The sequence below is a fragment of the Agelaius tricolor genome, unplaced genomic scaffold (genome assembly GCF_023055355.1).
Source record: "Agelaius tricolor isolate 1412-34295 unplaced genomic scaffold, bAgeTri1.0.p SCAF_16, whole genome shotgun sequence".
Classification (NCBI taxonomy): domain Eukaryota; kingdom Metazoa; phylum Chordata; class Aves; order Passeriformes; family Icteridae; genus Agelaius; species Agelaius tricolor.
In genome coordinates this window covers 16080298-16096865 of record NW_027269276.1, presented here as the reverse complement: position 1 = coordinate 16096865, position 16568 = coordinate 16080298, and the positions used below count along the sequence as shown (strand labels likewise).

The window sequence follows — 16568 nt, the reverse complement described above, 5'->3', positions numbered from 1 at the left end:
GATTCAGAAAGTTCATGAGTGCAGAAAAGACTTATTGGCCCATCTCCTCTGGTCTCCTTCATATCAGACCATGCAATTGGACACAGAATTATTCTTTTTTCCCTCAAAATGAGCCTGTTAATTTATGGTTGACCTCAGTCATCTCTTCCAGAGATGCATTTGGTCTTGGTGTCACCTGCCAGTACAGGAGAGGCTGCCTTGCTCTCACATCCTGCCTGTGAACTACTTTCACTGGAATGGACACCTAAGTGTATAGTTTAGGTTCAGCCCCCAGATACTGGATCTCGTTATGCTGTTATCTGCAGGATTAAAGGCAATGGGTAAATTGCAGACTTTGTAGACTTCATCTTAGACTTTGTGACAGGGCAAGCAGGAGGTACATTAGCCTTTGTCACCAGGTGCTATAAGTGGCAGGTAACTCACCAAAAGGTTCTCCTCCCTAATGGGCTCTGCAATAAAAATATCAAAAATCAAGCAGGTTCCAAAACACTGAAAACAAGGCCTGCTGCAGCTCTGTGCTTACACAAAAGTGCTATTGACTGAGCTGAAACAGAAAGAAAAAAGGAAAAAGCAACTTTCCTTGAAAAGTCCTTAGAGGCAGGGAAAGAGTTTTTCCCCTGGAGTGACTGTTCCTGCTGCTGCAGGAACGGCTTGGGCTGGTGTGAGTGGGAATGCAGTGGCATCTGGATTCCTTACCAGCAGTGTAATGGCAAAAAACCACAGCTACCCCTTTAAAAATATTGCTGGTACAACCTGTCAGAGAATTTTACACATATCTGCCATTGACAACAAGGTGAGCTGCATGGCAGAAGGAGGTTGGCAGGTCTTAAAACCCCATCCAGCTGTCTGCACTGGGAGGGCAGCAGAGCTCTTCTCACCAGCATTGTTTCTCTTGTCCTCCACAAACCACCAGCACTCCTAGGCAGGACAAGCTGCCTTCCAAGGTAACCTGAGCCTTTGCTTTCAGAAGGTTATGAGGGTCCCATCTTGCCTGTGAGCTTGGTAGAAAGGGTTTCTTGAACTTCTTGGGTGATCTTGTTAGGAATATGCAAACTGATGTTACTCCCAGGCTTCCTTCTTACTTGACTGGTACATGGAGATGATTAGCAAGGGAGAGTAGTTCATAAAAAAGAGAAAATACCTGTCTGTGGTTTTGTAGGCTCAGTATTAGAAGATGTCCCTGCTATGGGGTAGCTCTGAGGGAGCTCTTTCCTCTGTCCTGCACTTTGTAAACAGGGCTTGTGGCGTTGTCCCCTTCCACAGGCTTCCATAAGGCCTCATGAAAGAGCAGCTGCTGCTCTGAGCCATGCAGGTGAGTGGCTGCAAGGTGATCTGAGCAGAGCACTAAGCACACCTGTGGTGGGCTCTTAGCAAGGACCTTCAATGTCAGACATGTGGAGATGAGCCTTTGTGCCAGTGCTGATGAGGGGCAGAGGGCAGGGCTCTGGGGACACACGTCCCTCCTTGTGTGCAGCTTCTGAGGGGGTGAGGGGTCACTGGCAACATCCTGGGGTGGCTGAACCACTCGGACCCTGTGAGCTCACAGCACTTGGGCATAAACTATTTCAGCAGCAGAAACCTCTCCTGCTGCTGCTTCCAAGGTGGGTGTTAGTCCTGTCCGGGGCTGGGCTGTGGGTCCTGCCCATTGGTTTGGGGCCCTGCTGAGCTGTCAGCAGGTTGCAGTTGCTTTAACGTTATTGGATTTTGACAGATTAGGAGGCGAATCCTTTCGTGTGCTGGGGAAGCTTCCCAAATGAAGCTCTTTTAATTTATCTGAGTCAGCTATCCCCAGGGTGATTGCAGGAGGAGTAAGCTAAGGATGACCTGTGACAGAGGGACCATCATAGCAGTAATAAAAAAAATTCCTGCTCTTCACTAAATCCCTTAGTCATGAGGCTGTATTAGCTGGATTCCATATGTTTTAATTAGGAATTATGTATTTTAAGAAAACCAAAATCCGATTCCAGGGAAGACATCGTTACATATTTGTAATGGTCCTTGTTTCATTTGGCTTCTGTAGACGTATCAATACAGGTACCTCTCCTTGTTTGCAACCATATTTTTAGAAGTTTGAATAATCTATGTTATTATTTTTTCTTTTCCCCAATCCCAATAGTGTGAAAAAATGTAATTCTCTTTCCAATGCAGAAATTAGGTCAGCAGATCCTAATGAAATAATCCTGGATAACAATGCACCATACAAGGATCTGCTTCCACTAATTAATGACTAATTTTTCTTTCAAAATACAAAGTAGTAATTTCTGCCTGCAGTGGACAGTGATTCTACTTCAGCAGCATCTGTTTGTTGCATGTTTTCCATTTCTATTATTGTCATGGGAAGGTCAAATAGAAAAAAGCTTTTTGCCATCGTTCAGCTTGTATGGATCATGCTGATATAATCCCTACCTGATTACAGTTATAAGCTCCTAAAACACTGGCCATAAGTGATAAAGACTTCCTTTGTGCTTCAGGCTGTAATCCGCATCAAGCCAGTTTCAATAAGGATTTGTGCATCTGAAGTGTTGCTGAGGATTTGAATCAAAATTATAAACAGAAAATATAATAAAAAGCCTGTCATGTCTCTGAATTGGTGATGCTACCCCTTAAAATCTGACCTGAAGAGCAGCAATATCACCCTGTTCATGAAAATATGATGTGTGTGCTATGAAGCCAGACACACAGCAAATGGATCAATCTATTATTGGCTATGATGCATTTGGTTCATTTTGATAGCAGCTCACTTTTGTTTTAGTGTGAGGCAGTAAAGCCCCAACTTGAACGAGATCATTTTGTTTATTCTTGTGGTCTGGGGTTTTTAGGTGTATGTTTGTTGTAAAGATTTCATCTGCATGAGATGTGCAGGTTGGAAGCTTAGTTTTGGAGCCTAAAATAGGATTATGAAATTACATGCCATGCTTTTAATGAGTAAAACACCCCAATTAAAAAGACATAATGGGCAAATTAAGGATGCCTAGGATGTTCTTATTTTGCCTTTGCTGTTGATTTGTTGGATTTCCTAGGATGCAGGTAGGGATTTCTACACTGTATAAAACTCCACATCTCTGAAGAGTTACACTGCACCTTAACCATCATTCAAACTGGTGATAAAGAGCCACAGCAAATATTAATCCTCTTTTTAAACCCCTCCCAGGGTACTGTGGTTTCTGCAAAACCATTTCCCCCCTCATCCTCATTTAAACAATTTAGTTTTTTCACTTGGTCATTCGCACAGATCGGCCGATGCACAGGCAGCTCCAAACACTCATTTTGTTTTCTTCCTTCTTTTGGGACTGAAGGGTGGAGCCAGACCAGGCAGAAGTCAGAGCAGCCCTGGAGCTACTTTAATCCTTATAATCAGGCACAGGCCCCGAAGGAGGTTTGCCACCTCCTTTAGCTCTTCCCTTCACAGCCCTCCTTTGGGGCTTGAGGAGTTAAGGTTCTGCTCTGGGGCCAGGGAGCTGTAATATGCAGGACAGCTGCTTTTCCTCTATTCTAGAGACATTTGAGACGAAGTAAATTGTCCATTTAGATGCTTGAGTTGCTGGACCTGGTTACCATTTGCTGTAAAGCAGCACTTTTTGGCATCTGATGTGAAAATCACATGGCAGAATAAATTTAAAAGGTGATTCAGTGCCAAGACTGTGGCAAAGTCGAAGAGCATTTTTGATCAGTCTGCCTTTTGCCTTCTTATGCAGCGACCCAGCAATGCAGAACGAATCACTGATGTGCTGAAGATCTCCGCTGATTCTTGGAGGAACAATCCAATGGCCACAATTGCTGGGGGTGGGGGGGATGTTTGGGGTTTTTTTACACTCTAAACCACTTCAGGATGGGAAGGAAAAAACTGCATTAGTGGCTCACTATCCTGTGATTTCTGTGATGGGAATTCCATCCTGGAGCATCCCAAATCCATGTGTGCTTGGGGCTCCTGGGCTGGCAGGACCAGTTGCTCCATTGTGGCAGCTCCTGCCAGCTTCTCCAGGACATCAGGTTTTCAGAGAGCCATAGCTCATAGCATAGTGAATTTGGTCTGAAACATTTTGCTTCATTGATTTTTAAATCCCTCTCCTTACCACCCAGAAAAAAGTACAGACGTATGGAAAACCAGCAAGTCTCAGTCTGATCCCTGGAGCACCCTGCTGCCATGTAAGGGGCAGGCACAAGATGTCTTGCCTTGGTTCTGGGAAATCAGAATAATAATAAAATAGATCTATAAATTATTCAGAGCTCATGAGCTATTGCCTAATGTTGCTTGGGGCCAAGCACAGGGGTGTGGGTGAGGCAGCCAGAAATCTGTCGTGGTCAGAGGATGCCATCCAGGGCTCGTGGTACCTGACTGAAGTTGAGGTGTGGTTTGGACAGCTGGTGGGGCGCGACATTTGGGAAGCACGGTGACATCTGGCCTTTCGAGAGCGTGCCCCGCACTCCGTCCCTGCATTATCCCTCCTGCCTTTGCTGCGCCCGCGGTGCGGGGAGCGCGGCCGGGGGATCTGGCAGCGCACGGGCAGCCACAGGCGGGGGCTGGAGTCTCCCCGGCTGCTGTTGCCTCCACAGCCGTAAATTAAATAAGGCTTCTCCTTTCTCTTCGCAAGGCACATTTCATTGGCTTAGGATAGGATCTGGCAAGGAGCACCGGCATTTGAAGGCATAACTCTGCTCTCTGATGTTTTCTTCTCTTTCAAGGCTGTAACCCTTTGCGGAAGCAGTGCAGGGGAACCGCGCAAAGGCGGCCGGAGGAGGCCGGCGCTGGTACCAGGTCAGTTTGGGCTGGAAGGGGTCCGCTCCCCTCGAGGCGCTCCGCGGGAGCGGGACGGGCCCCCTACGGCAGCGGCAACTTCGCTCTTGCCCTCCGGCATCGCCCGGACCTTGCGGGGCGGGCGGATACAGCCAGCCGGGCCGCGGGACAGGGCCGGCTGTACCGGGGGGCAGTGCAGGGGCCAGCCAGCTGTGCGGGGGGACAGCGGGCGCTGCTGGGGGACACAGCCATTAGTGCGAGGGAACGCAGTCGGCAGTGCGAGCGTCAGCGGGCGGCTCGGAGAGACAGCCGGGCGGTGCCGACCGTGCGGGGCTCAGCGCGCTCCGCTCCGCGCTCTCCGCTCCGTTCCGGCCGCGCCGCCGCTGCCGCGCATTGGCCCGGCGCTCGGTCCAATGGGGCGGCGGGGCGGGGCCGGCCCGGCTCTCGCGAGAGCGGCGCGGTGCGGGCTGGCGGAACCATGTTGCGGGCGGTGGCGGCGCAGCGGCTGCGGCGGGCGGTGAGTGCGGGGCGAGCCCCGGGCCGCGCACCGAGCGGGGCCTTCCCGCCGCCCCGGCCGGGCGGGCCCTGCCCTGTGGGGCGAAGGGGGCGCTGGGCGGGGCGCGGGCCGAGCTCCTCCCGCCCGGCAGCGGTGGTCGAGGGGGGTCTCTGAGAGGCGAGCGCCCCGCGCCGCCGGGCTCGGACTTCTCGGCTGGACTCCCCTCCCACTCCGTCTGTTAAAAATAAAGTTTCCGAGTGGATAAAGGGTGTTCCACGAGGCCTTCCAGCGGTCCCGGCAGGCAGGAGTTGCGGACTGCTGTCCCTTGTGGAGAGCTAACCTAGGTGTCAGGGAAAACCTGAACTTCTGGCAGTGCTCGCTCGTATCCACCCTTGAGCAGGACAAGCTGAGCAACAGGTGGAGAAAACTTCTAAAGTTTGTTACTGTAAATTCTTAAGAGTACTGGAAGAATATTAGTGGCTCAATGAGAGGCTTTCTGCAGTATTGTAGTTAATCCACCGTTTTTCAGTCACACCTGTGCAGAAATGTGATTGCCTTAATTGTCACAACCTGTGCATGAAGCTAATGCAAAGCACCTGTTGCTTCTCCGGTTTGACCTTCATATTGCTCAGCTGGGAGGAGTACTGGGCTGTTGAAGGCCATTTGCTGCTTGGCGTGTTAGCGTGGCTGTGTTACCAAGGTCTAGGTGAACTCAAGGTTAATTGGGGTAGATGATTGATGAGATGTCCCCGAATATCTGTTCAATCTCTTACTGTGCGCTAGGAGATGCCCCCTCCACTAGAACTGTGTATAAATAGCCCTTGTAAACAACTTTAAGTCTTGCAAGTCTCTTTTTGAGCTCTTCAAGGCTTTTACACGTACTACAGTTCAGTACAGCTCTAAAATAGTAGTTATGCATATATTAAATGGTTTCAGGTGATAAAAATCTCTTAAAAGATGAGCAAAGGTAGAGAGGTCAGACATGATTGAATTAGCAGAAAATTCTTACTGTTGTAATCATAGGCATGTTTCAGTTGTTACGCTGCAGGCTTTGTAGAGCAAAGGTCTCAATGGTCTCTGAATCATATGGTACTGCTGTGTAAATAGTACTCACATGCTCACTGCACAGTTCAGTTCCGTGGCCTGGACGTGGGAGTTCAGCTGCTAGGTTTTCAGCCATACACATCTAAACTAGTAACTATAAAATAAAGCCAGTAAAACATGGTGTGCATCTTCAGTGTATGTGTAACAATGTAGTCTGTGACAGAAGTGAAACAAACAAACTCTGTTTTTGTTTACTATTCTAAAGTGAAAAGTTTTGCCCTGCTAACATAGCTCAAGAGTGAGTGGAGTTTAGAGAAAAAGATGAGAGAAACCTGTGAAGTATGAGCAGGAAGGAAAATTGAATTTTTGTGCAACTTAAAGATGGGAGTACTGAGGAGGAATGAGACTGCAAGTGCACAAAAACTTGGTGCAGAGGTGGTAATAAGCGATTTAGGGACTTCCCTGTGTTGAAATACAGTGTTGTATTTCAAAATAGCTTTGTTGATTTTGAGTATTGGTTTGCAAGGGGTGTATTTGGAAAAGTTTAATGTGTATTTCATCTTTCTCTTGCTGCTTCAATCCCTTTGTAATATTAAATCTTTATTATGATTGCCAAATCGTTTTTGCAAAGTGGTTTTATTTTTTTATCACTGTTCTTTGCTGCAGTTATAGCTCCTTTTTAATTCAGATGCCTTTAGTGTTTCCTGGAGTTACAGAGCTGTCTTTTAGACCTCTTTTGTAGCCAGGTCTTTGGAGAGGTTCTAGAAGTATATGCTTGAGTTTCCTTCTCTCTCTGAGTTTACCAGATTTATTTAGTTAAAGTTTTACAGCTACAAGATTGTGTCTTAATAGAATTAGGCATTGCTTTGTGTTTTAGGAATGTAGCCTTTGTCTTTACTAATACCCTAGTTCCTAGTTTCTGGAGTTCTTTCTTGGGAAGTTTGCTCTGTGTTAATGGTTCTCCATGAGATCCACAATTCCTAATAAGCAGTTTTAAAATTTTATGTTCTGGCCAGTTTGCTTTTACAGCTAAGAAAATCAGCTCTAGAGATACCTTTTAGGTCCGGTTGTTTGGTGCTCTGCCTTGTGAATGTCTGTTTTGGCTTTGTTCCTGTAACTTCCAGTGGCTCTTCTAAAGAGAAACAGCCTTCATTTTCCCACGTGAAGTTTCTAGCACCCTGTTTCTTATTGATGCATATTTGGAGCATGGGGCCATGTAGAATTCACCTGCTGCATCTCTGGCATTTCTTGGAACAACTTTTTGGCTGACTCATCTTGTGTTGCTGTGCCTGCCACATGTTTTGGTTGGAGCTGCTTTCCCAGTCCCGATGTCAATGAGTGTCCTTGGAGCAGGCTGCCAGCAGAGGCCACGGCTGCTGCACACCCATCTCCCCAGGCAGCCAGCACGGGTTTACCACACTTCTCTCTGGGTTTTCAAGCTCTTGGTGCAGCTGGTTTTTAGCATACAAGCAGCAAATCTGTATGTAAGAGGTGCTGGGCACGTGTGCTGTTCAGGAAGCCTGTCTGTGTGCTGGCAGAGATGCTCAGTTTGCAGTGGCTTTGTGTGGACAGCAGATCACTGTGCCCATTCAGGGGTGCCTGGCTGTGTGTGCTGTTGACTTCACCTTTGCAGCTGTACTGGATGTGCCCACATTGCTGATGTTACACTGGGACAGTAGCAGGGACCAATATCTGGTATTTTGTCTGCAGTCTAGAAATCCAGATGTTGTACTTGGAGTTTTTTGTGCTCTGGTTGGGAAATGTTAATGGATTCCTCAGTGGGGAGCAGCACGGTGCTTTGGGGAAACTTGAGACAATCAGTACAGTGAACCTGTGGCTGTTTTGCAAGTGGCTTAATTGATCACTACTGCACATCTGAGTTAATCTTAGCAACTTTTAGACATCTGGATGTCAGAGGCCAAGTTTGCTCTATAGTAAATACTGGGGAGGGAAGGGGAAGTTGGAAATTCTGGGTGGTTTTCATTCACAAATGTTTTGGTATAAACTGAGTCACTGTCCAGAGTTTCCACCAGAGAGGAGGTGCAGATGTTTCTGCTGTAGAGGAAACATAAAGTGTGTAGCTGTGATTTGTGTGATTTGTACCTAAACTTGAGGAAAAGAAACTTCCCAGTTCTACCTCCCTGTGGCTGGGATGTCATTACCTGCTGTCATGCTGCAGAAGCTACTCAGTGCCCAAGTTGGTGGGATGTTTATCTGGAGATGATTTCTGTGGGTACCCTCATTTTCCAGAGCTTGGTTTTCACCAGGAACCTTCTGTGACACAAGCACTGAGTGCTATTCCTTCTTAAGGCATTATTTTCAACAGTTTAATTGATCTGTGTGTCTTATTTCTTGTGCTTTCTTTCCTTGCTGCCAGCTGGTTAGGTTTATTCTCTACCTTCCTATTTTATTTAGGCCCTTCCTATTTTATTTAGGCATCCTGCCCAAGAGCAGCAGTGATGGCAGTGATGGGCTGTTCTCCACACGTGCAGCTGGGCAGTAACTGCATCAAAATAACCACTTGTCCTATCATTGACTCATTGCAGCTTCTTCGTTTTCAGGACCATATGACTGGATGAATTACCCTCTGGTTTTACTGCAGATTCTTTATTATAACAAACAAAAGTCAGTTTGGTTTGGTTTTGTTTATAGAGAAAATTATTTAATGTGTCCTAGTATATAAAACTCAGACTCACATACAAATCTCGTTTGTCATCTAGATTTTTACCCATAATATATAATGTGACTTTAAATTTATTTTAAATCTGTTCTTGTCTTTATGTTCAGAAATGTCATCCATGAAGTAACCTTCTGGTGTGCATATTGTGTATGTTCCTACAAATATAAAATGTGGGATTATTGGTTTAGAAATAATACCTGATTAATGCTGTAATAGCCTGCTTAAGCAACTTCTATTGCTCATATTATTTTTGGTTAAAAACCAATTATTTCTCAGTTTATGGTTTGACAGAATGATGGTGCTATTTAGGGAAAAAATGATAATATAGGCAGAAATAAATGTGTGTTTGAAATGCATGTGTCTCCAGTTGGAAATTTGAAAACTTGAGGATTTTCCAGGAGTATGGTCCATTTTACCCCATGACACAACTGTAAATCATTGGAGAGTGGGCTTTTTGCCACAAAGGCATGGATTTATTCTTCAAATTGTGACTAAAATTTCATAACTTTTATTGCAGATGATGTGTGAAATCAAAAATACAGCATCTGATCTATAGTGGCAGTAAATATTTTGTTACTGGCAATTGGTTTCAAAGGAGCTTGGAATATTTAATGACAGCAAGCATAAGCATTATGCTTAACCTTAAGCATAAGAGATTAAATGCAGAGCACTTCTACAAGAATCCTTATTGTTTTAATCAGAAGGACAAATTCTGATCCAGATTCTGCAAAAAATTATCTTTGTATTTTTTTATTTGTGCACTGTGATTAGCTTCAGGGAAGTCCTTGGGATTTGCTTTCTGTGTTTGAAGTTCAGTTTGTTGGTAGGCTTTGTGGGGTTGAAGTCCAGATGCAAATTTTAGCCTCTCACATTTTCTGAAGCTTTTTATATTTGAAGTTGTAGGCAAGTGCGTGTTTGGCATGAGGGGAGATGGGGTTTGAATGTAAATTTAAAAAAGTCGTGTTTGGCTGTGCATCTTCAGGGTTGTGTTAGTATTTGTTCTTGGTTATATTAATGAATTTACTTGGTTTTGCACGTGTTCCATCCTACACTGATCATCGCTCAAGTCTTCAGTGGGGCTTTATGTGGGGTAAACAAACACTTGAGGGACAATTTTCCTGTTCCTATCCAAAATGTTTTCTCTACTCTAGTATTAGTCTTGGAGGAATAAGGCTTTTCACACCTGAATATTAGAGAGGAAGGTCCCAGAATTTAGAATATTTTGGTTTGGTTTTAGGACAGTTTTTTGCCTTTTTTTTTTGTTTCTTTCATTTTTGCTTTAGAAGCTCAAGTTTGTGTATGAATGGTGAATTGGTCAAAGCTGTTATTTAAGGACCATTAAATTGTGGTGGTAGCCTAAGTGCTCAAATGTTTTGAAGGAAAAGAGGGAAAAGTGAACCTGGTGCCTGTAAAGATTTCTCCTAGTGTGTTTTCAGGCTGTCAGCTGCTCCTGCTTAATTTTCATTCAGCCACTGCATAACATTTTGCCTTTAAATATAAAAGTGGGTTCTGTAGCTAGATTTTGTTTAAAACTTCTAATAAAACACTGCCAGAGAACACCCTAGAAAACCAAGTAAACATTTATTTGCCACTGTTTATTTCCTTGTCTAATCCTCAGTCTTTAAGGCACTTAGTTATGTTGATCAACTGAGCTTGAATGTAATGTGTTAAAATGTTTTTTCTTAATTTTGTTCAGTATTTTCCTGTGGAGTTTCAGTTTAAGCACAGCATGTTACAGACAAGCTGAAGTCAAGTGGGTTTGTCCTTTCCTTTTTGTATCACCCTATGGATTCTCTTTAATAATAAAAATTATCTAGAATGAGCCTAGCAGTGTTTTACGACTATGAGTGATGCATTTCTGTGAAGCCTTGGATGCCCAGAGGAGCAGGTTTTTATTTCAAAGCCAAGTTTCCCACTGGTTTTTATTTCAATGCAAGTTTCTCCCTTGCTTTGCAGGCGTCGGTGCTGCGGAGATCCCAGAGCACCTTGGTGGTGGCAGAGCACAACAATGAGTCCCTCTCAGGCATCACCCTCAACACCATCACTGCAGCAAAGGGCTTGGGAGGGGAGGTCTCCTGTCTGGTGGCTGGTACCAGCTGTGACAAGGTAGGAAATGCTATTTTCATACCAATGAAATAAAGATGCAGTGAAACAACACTTGGCAGCGTCTCAAGCAGCCTGAAAAATAATCTGTAGTCAGGAGAAACCGTGCCAGGAGTTGCTAATCTGCCAGAAAAGTCCTGCACTTGGAACTGCTTCTGTTCTAAAGAGAAAATACGGATATAGATTTCATTTCACAGGGGACGGTATCAATAATGGCTGTTACATGCCTGAGCAAGCAAATTTTTATGGGACTAAAGGACAATTAACTTTGAAAACAAGATCTATCTCTGTAAAGTTTAAATGACAAACATTGCAGTGCTAAGAATTTGGAAAGAAGCTTTTGCTTGTTTAAATGGAAACCAGCAGAAGTGAAACAACAGTGAGAAATTGGGCTTTTGAGCAAGTTGCTGTTACTAACCAATCACTAGTTGTGCAGAGAGTGTTTGCAACCTGAAATACTGAATTTAGTGCTTCTTGACTTCATCACACAGCTCACGTATGTAAAAAGCTCCTTGTACATTAGCTGTGCATTTTTAGTGTCATTTTGATGTGCCAATTCTAGAGACAATATAATTAGTACATTAGTGGCACTTTTATTCCAACATGACTTTGTGTTGTGTGAGCAGTAGAAGCACAAAAAACTATGCCTAATATTTACATACTGTTTATGCACTGTTATTTTGAAAGCAACATGTAGTAGCTCATGAAGAAGGCATACTTAGAGCAGCTTATTCACAAATAGGTGGAGAAACCTCAGTAGCTATTCAGGTGTTTGAGGTGGAGATGAAGCAAATATTTGTCTAAATCAAGAAAATTAAAAAGGAAAAAAGACATAATTGCCTGACATGTGTGTCTTTAATTTTCCTTATTCTATGTAGGAGAAAAATGATTGTGAATTTTTTGTTTGTTTGTTTTAATGCTAAATATATGGAGTCTGTGTGTTATGGTGGGAAAAATATTTTATAAAAAATGAAGGTTTAGAGATTTTTATTTAAGAGCCAGTGACTCAAACAGATATTCTGCAGCAGCTACTAGGGATTTTTTCTTGATTTCCTTTTGTTAATTTTTGAGGGTAAACTGATACTCATCAAACTCAGTAAAACTACTCTGTTTCTGGACGATGCATGTGGTCTCCAGACCTTGCTGTCAGTCCTCTTCTCTCTGATCTGTAGTAACCCTTTTATCATTTAAACTTCACTTGTGCCAATTCAAACGAAAAAAATGCATAAATATAAATTGAAAATACACATTGCTTCAGTGGGCAAAAAGTCAGATGCAAACAAAGGGTTGCTCCTAGAATTTGGACAAAAATCATAAGAGCATTATACATTTGTATTTGTTTGTGTGGTAGATACTGACTGAACTTAAAGTAGGATTTGTTCCTTGGTGATTGTGTTGGAATACTGAGCAATAATCCTCCAGTGTGGCTGTTGCTGGCTGCTGTAAGAAGTGCTGGGGTTGCTGTGGAGCCCTGCATGCAGGAGGCAAGGGTGAGGCAAGTTTTCCTGAGGCTGATTTGCTCCGTAGTTCTCTGATTGACAAATTCATTTCATGATCCCATAAGGAGCTGTGCTGTGGATCAGAAGGCCTGCATTTTATTCTGTTCAGGTCTGTTCTGATTTTGAAATTCATGTACTTTTGGTTCTGGTTTTATTGAATCTGTAGACTGTGAGCAGTGGGGACTCCCTTGTTACATGTTTGTGGTGCCTGTTAAAACACAAACTAATAATAATTTCCTTGTAATCACAGGTAGCATCAGAACTCAGCAAAGTGCAGGGTGTTGCAAAAGTTCTCGTGGCTCAGCATGATGTGTACAAGGGATTTCTAGCAGGTGAGAGTTGTTCTTAGCTATTCACAAAAGAAATTTATTTATGTATTTGTGTTTGTGACTGGAAATAGGATGGTTGTAAATTCTGAGCAATGTATTTTTATTCTCAGAGGAGCTGACTCCCTTGATTGTGGAAGCTCATAAAAAATTCAATTACACCCACATTTGTGCCGGAGCATCTGCCTTTGGGAAGGTGAGTAGATCAAAGAGCATCAAAAAGTTTTTGTAGAAAAGAGACAGACACTGTTGTATGTAAGAGTGTGAATAATCTAAGGCCTGAGAGAGATCAGCCATGCACAGTTCTGCATTTGCAAACTATTTTACAATTGTTTGCTTAAAAAGTCTTAGATTTCATGATTCATGTTTGAGTTCTTTTATGAGCTGATGTGAAAAAAACAGTGTAGAAGAAATAATCTGTGGTAACCAGCCAATCCTATGGACACAAAGCAAAATGTGCAATAAGGCAAACCAGATTAAGTGATCTGAAAGCATGAAAATTGTAAGGAAAAGCACACCAAATTGGGATGAAAAATCTGTTATTTGCATGTTGAAATGAGAGTGGGCAAACCTATTGGAAGCAAACTTTTTTTTGGAGTGGGATTTGCATCTGTAATATAAGTCACGTGCATTAAAATGTCTGTAAACATATATAAATAACGCAGAGCTAAGTTCCAGCCAGGATGGTTTGTAGTGAAAATACAATTTTTATTTTACAAAACTTTTTTTTAATGTATTTATAAGTACATGAAGAGCCTCAGTACTAAGAATCTGGGCAGCATTGTGGTGCAGTAAGTTAGAGGAAAAGGATCTTGCAGAAATCTTGCCGCTGTAGGACGAGTAGACATCGGCCTTCCATCTGCCTGCTTTCACTTCCAATCAATAGCAATCCATATGCTTCTGTTTTTGCTAGGAGAAATTAAGCCTTAGGTTTTAAATTTTTTTTTCTTTCTTTTTTTTTAACTGCAGTGTCATAGGAGTTAATGGCTTTTTCTTACACTGCCATTTTTGAGTGCTTCATGTGAGTGAAGATTTCAGACCTGGGCCTTTTTTTCTTGTACCAGATTAGGAGGCAGACAAAAAGCAAATAATCATCTTATCATTGATTTCTTCATAATTTCTGCTGCTCTTTTTATCCTTCTTCCCACTCCTAAAGGTGCTAAGTAATTTTCTAGAGTAAGTTTTGGAGCAAGAGAATATACACTTTAATACTAAATTTAATTTTTTGTTTTGCTCTGGAGGGAAGAGTGCAGGGTTTTTTTCCTATAATTTCTGGCATCTAACTTCCAAAAGCACCATTTTTTTTTTCCTTTGAAGTGCCAAGAGCTCAACAATCCATAACTGTCAATTTTCTGAGTAAGTGGCATCTATATTCAGTTTTAGAATATTTGAAGCAAATAAGTCTCCTAATTTAAGATATTGAATTACGGGTTTACTTACAGTAAGTCTCATAAAATGTCTAATGTTATTACAGTAATGGGGTTTTATTTGGCTGCTAAGGCTACATGAGTAGCCCTTCAAAAATCTTAGTTCTATATGTCTCAGAGACAGCATTATACGAAATCAGGTCAGCAGTGTTCTTTTACTGACTGTGGACATTTTAGTTAGCTTACTTTGCTAACTTTTCATCTCTTAATTTCTAGAATCTTATTCCCAGAGTGGCTGGCAAGCTTGATGTTGCCCCTGTTTCTGACATTATTGAAATTAAGTCCCCAGATACTTTTGTGAGAACTATCTATGCAGGTGGGTAATCACAAAAGCTCTGTGGTATTTGTCCAATGAAGAACCCAGTAGTGCTAATTTTTCTACATGATCCTAATGTTAAAACCTTGGAATATGATAGGAATTTTCCCTTTACAATCTCAATTGCTGTAATTCATAAAAAATGAAGCCTGGGGATGGACAGGATGCTCCCTGTGTGAGAAAGGAGGTAATTCCAAGGGCTTTGGTGGAAGCATGTCAGACCCATGTCTGTCACCTTAAGGAACAGAATTTGATCCCATCCTTTCCATGTCCTGTGTTTGTTAATGCCCTTCTGATCAGGTTCTGGAAAGCATAAGACATCAGGTTAATTGTCCAGCTTTATTTAATAGGACTAGCATTAGCTCTGATTTAAGATACCACAGGGTTATTTTTTCTAATTACGAAGACATTGAATGAATTATTTCTAATATTTAATTACCTTAATTTGTAATTATTTTTTCAGTCTTGTTTCTCTAATGCTTGGCTGACACTGTGTTTTATTTTAGATATTAGTTTATTAGCTTGTGTTTCTTAATTTTACTGTAAAGTTGTACCACATGTACCAGCAGGGTATTACATTTTGACTTATGCTCCTGGAATGTGGTTTAGTGCTGCACTTTAAGTTACTTTCCAGTAATTCACAGTTTCGAGATGACTTTGTTTATGAATAGTTGAATGTTTATGAATGTTGCAGCAATTTTTCTTTTAGCATTCCCTGTAGCCTCCAGTGTGAAGTATTGTATTATATTATAGAGAGAAACACAGTCCCACAGATACATGGGGGAGGCCTCATTGTCTTCAGTTCTGATGAATTCATGCAACAGGATAAAAGGTCTACTTTGAATTATAGACATTCTTTATGTGTAAAAATGGCATTTTCAAAGTTGTTTTTTCATCCCTTCTGAAATTTAAAATCTCATTCATAAGAGATGATTTGAATGCTTTGTATCCTTTAAAAATAGAGGATTTGTATTTATACTTTAGAAACACAGGGCTAAAACATCAGTGAAAGTATTTTTAATCTCTATTTATTAAGTGCTAAGATTTAGTCATCTAAAACTGCATTTTTGGGAACTACCTTGGTGGATGTTCCATATTCTAGTACAACTGCTAATGTGGTTTTGATATTAATTTTTGGGGTTTTTTTTTAAAGCATAATATGTCTGATAATCTTTAAATTTTTAATGTCCCTTTTTTTAGGAAATATTATCTGCACTGTGCAGTGTGATGAAGCAGTCAAAGTGTTTACTGTACGGGGAACTTCATTTGAGGCTGCACCAGCGAGTGGTGGCAGTGCCAGTGTAGAAAAGTGTGAGTATTTGTTCTGGGCTGCTGTTGTTTTGTTCAATAGAGTTCGTTTTGCTCACTGCCTGGTGATGTTTTGTAGAAGGATTTGTCAGAGCAAAGTGATTGTCACCATGTAGGCTTTGTATTTTTAATCACAGGTGCTTGCACTTTTTAGTGATGTCTGATAAGAGAAGATAGAGATTATCTGCACAGTTACTTCCTTTTCTTTGGCCAGAAATGGAGATGATCTGTGCTGAAATCCCTGCTTGTTCCACTCACTGCCTAAACGTCTGCCACTGCAGTCTTGAAACTTTAAGGAAGGACAAGTCATAGCTGTTTGAATAACCAGATTGGTTTTCAAAACAAGACTGAGCAAAAATAGAAGTTTTGGTTTAATCATACTGCAATTGAGATCGGTCATTACATCATCAAGCTAAATTAGTGGCAGTTTAAATTGATTTGAGAATAGAGAGTTTTAGATCAGTTTTAACCATATCAGTTCAATTTACAATTTAATGAAGCCAGTGTAGCTTGGATAATTGAGAAATCCAGTCAAGAATGACAAAGTAATTGAGGTTGGAAGGGATCTCTAGAGATCATCTAGTCCAGCCCCATGGAGCAGGTTGCCCAGGACTGTGGCCAGTCAGGCTTTGAG

The 16568-nt window shown here is 42.2% G+C and overlaps 1 protein-coding gene across 1 annotated transcript in view; it reads left to right on the top strand.

Moving 5' to 3' along the window:
* The first annotated feature begins 5159 nt into the window (after positions 1-5159).
* The window catches only part of ETFA (electron transfer flavoprotein subunit alpha), a 29488-nt gene continuing 18079 nt past the window's right edge, over positions 5160-16568 (top strand). Inside the window, exons 1-6 of the mRNA XM_071441774.1 lie at positions 5160-5252; positions 10912-11061; positions 12808-12889; positions 12997-13079; positions 14527-14626; positions 15827-15937. Of these exons, the coding sequence (XP_071297875.1) occupies positions 5214-5252; positions 10912-11061; positions 12808-12889; positions 12997-13079; positions 14527-14626; positions 15827-15937 (565 nt within the window). The 5' untranslated portion in view covers positions 5160-5213. The remainder of the gene's footprint in view (positions 5253-10911; positions 11062-12807; positions 12890-12996; positions 13080-14526; positions 14627-15826; positions 15938-16568) is intronic.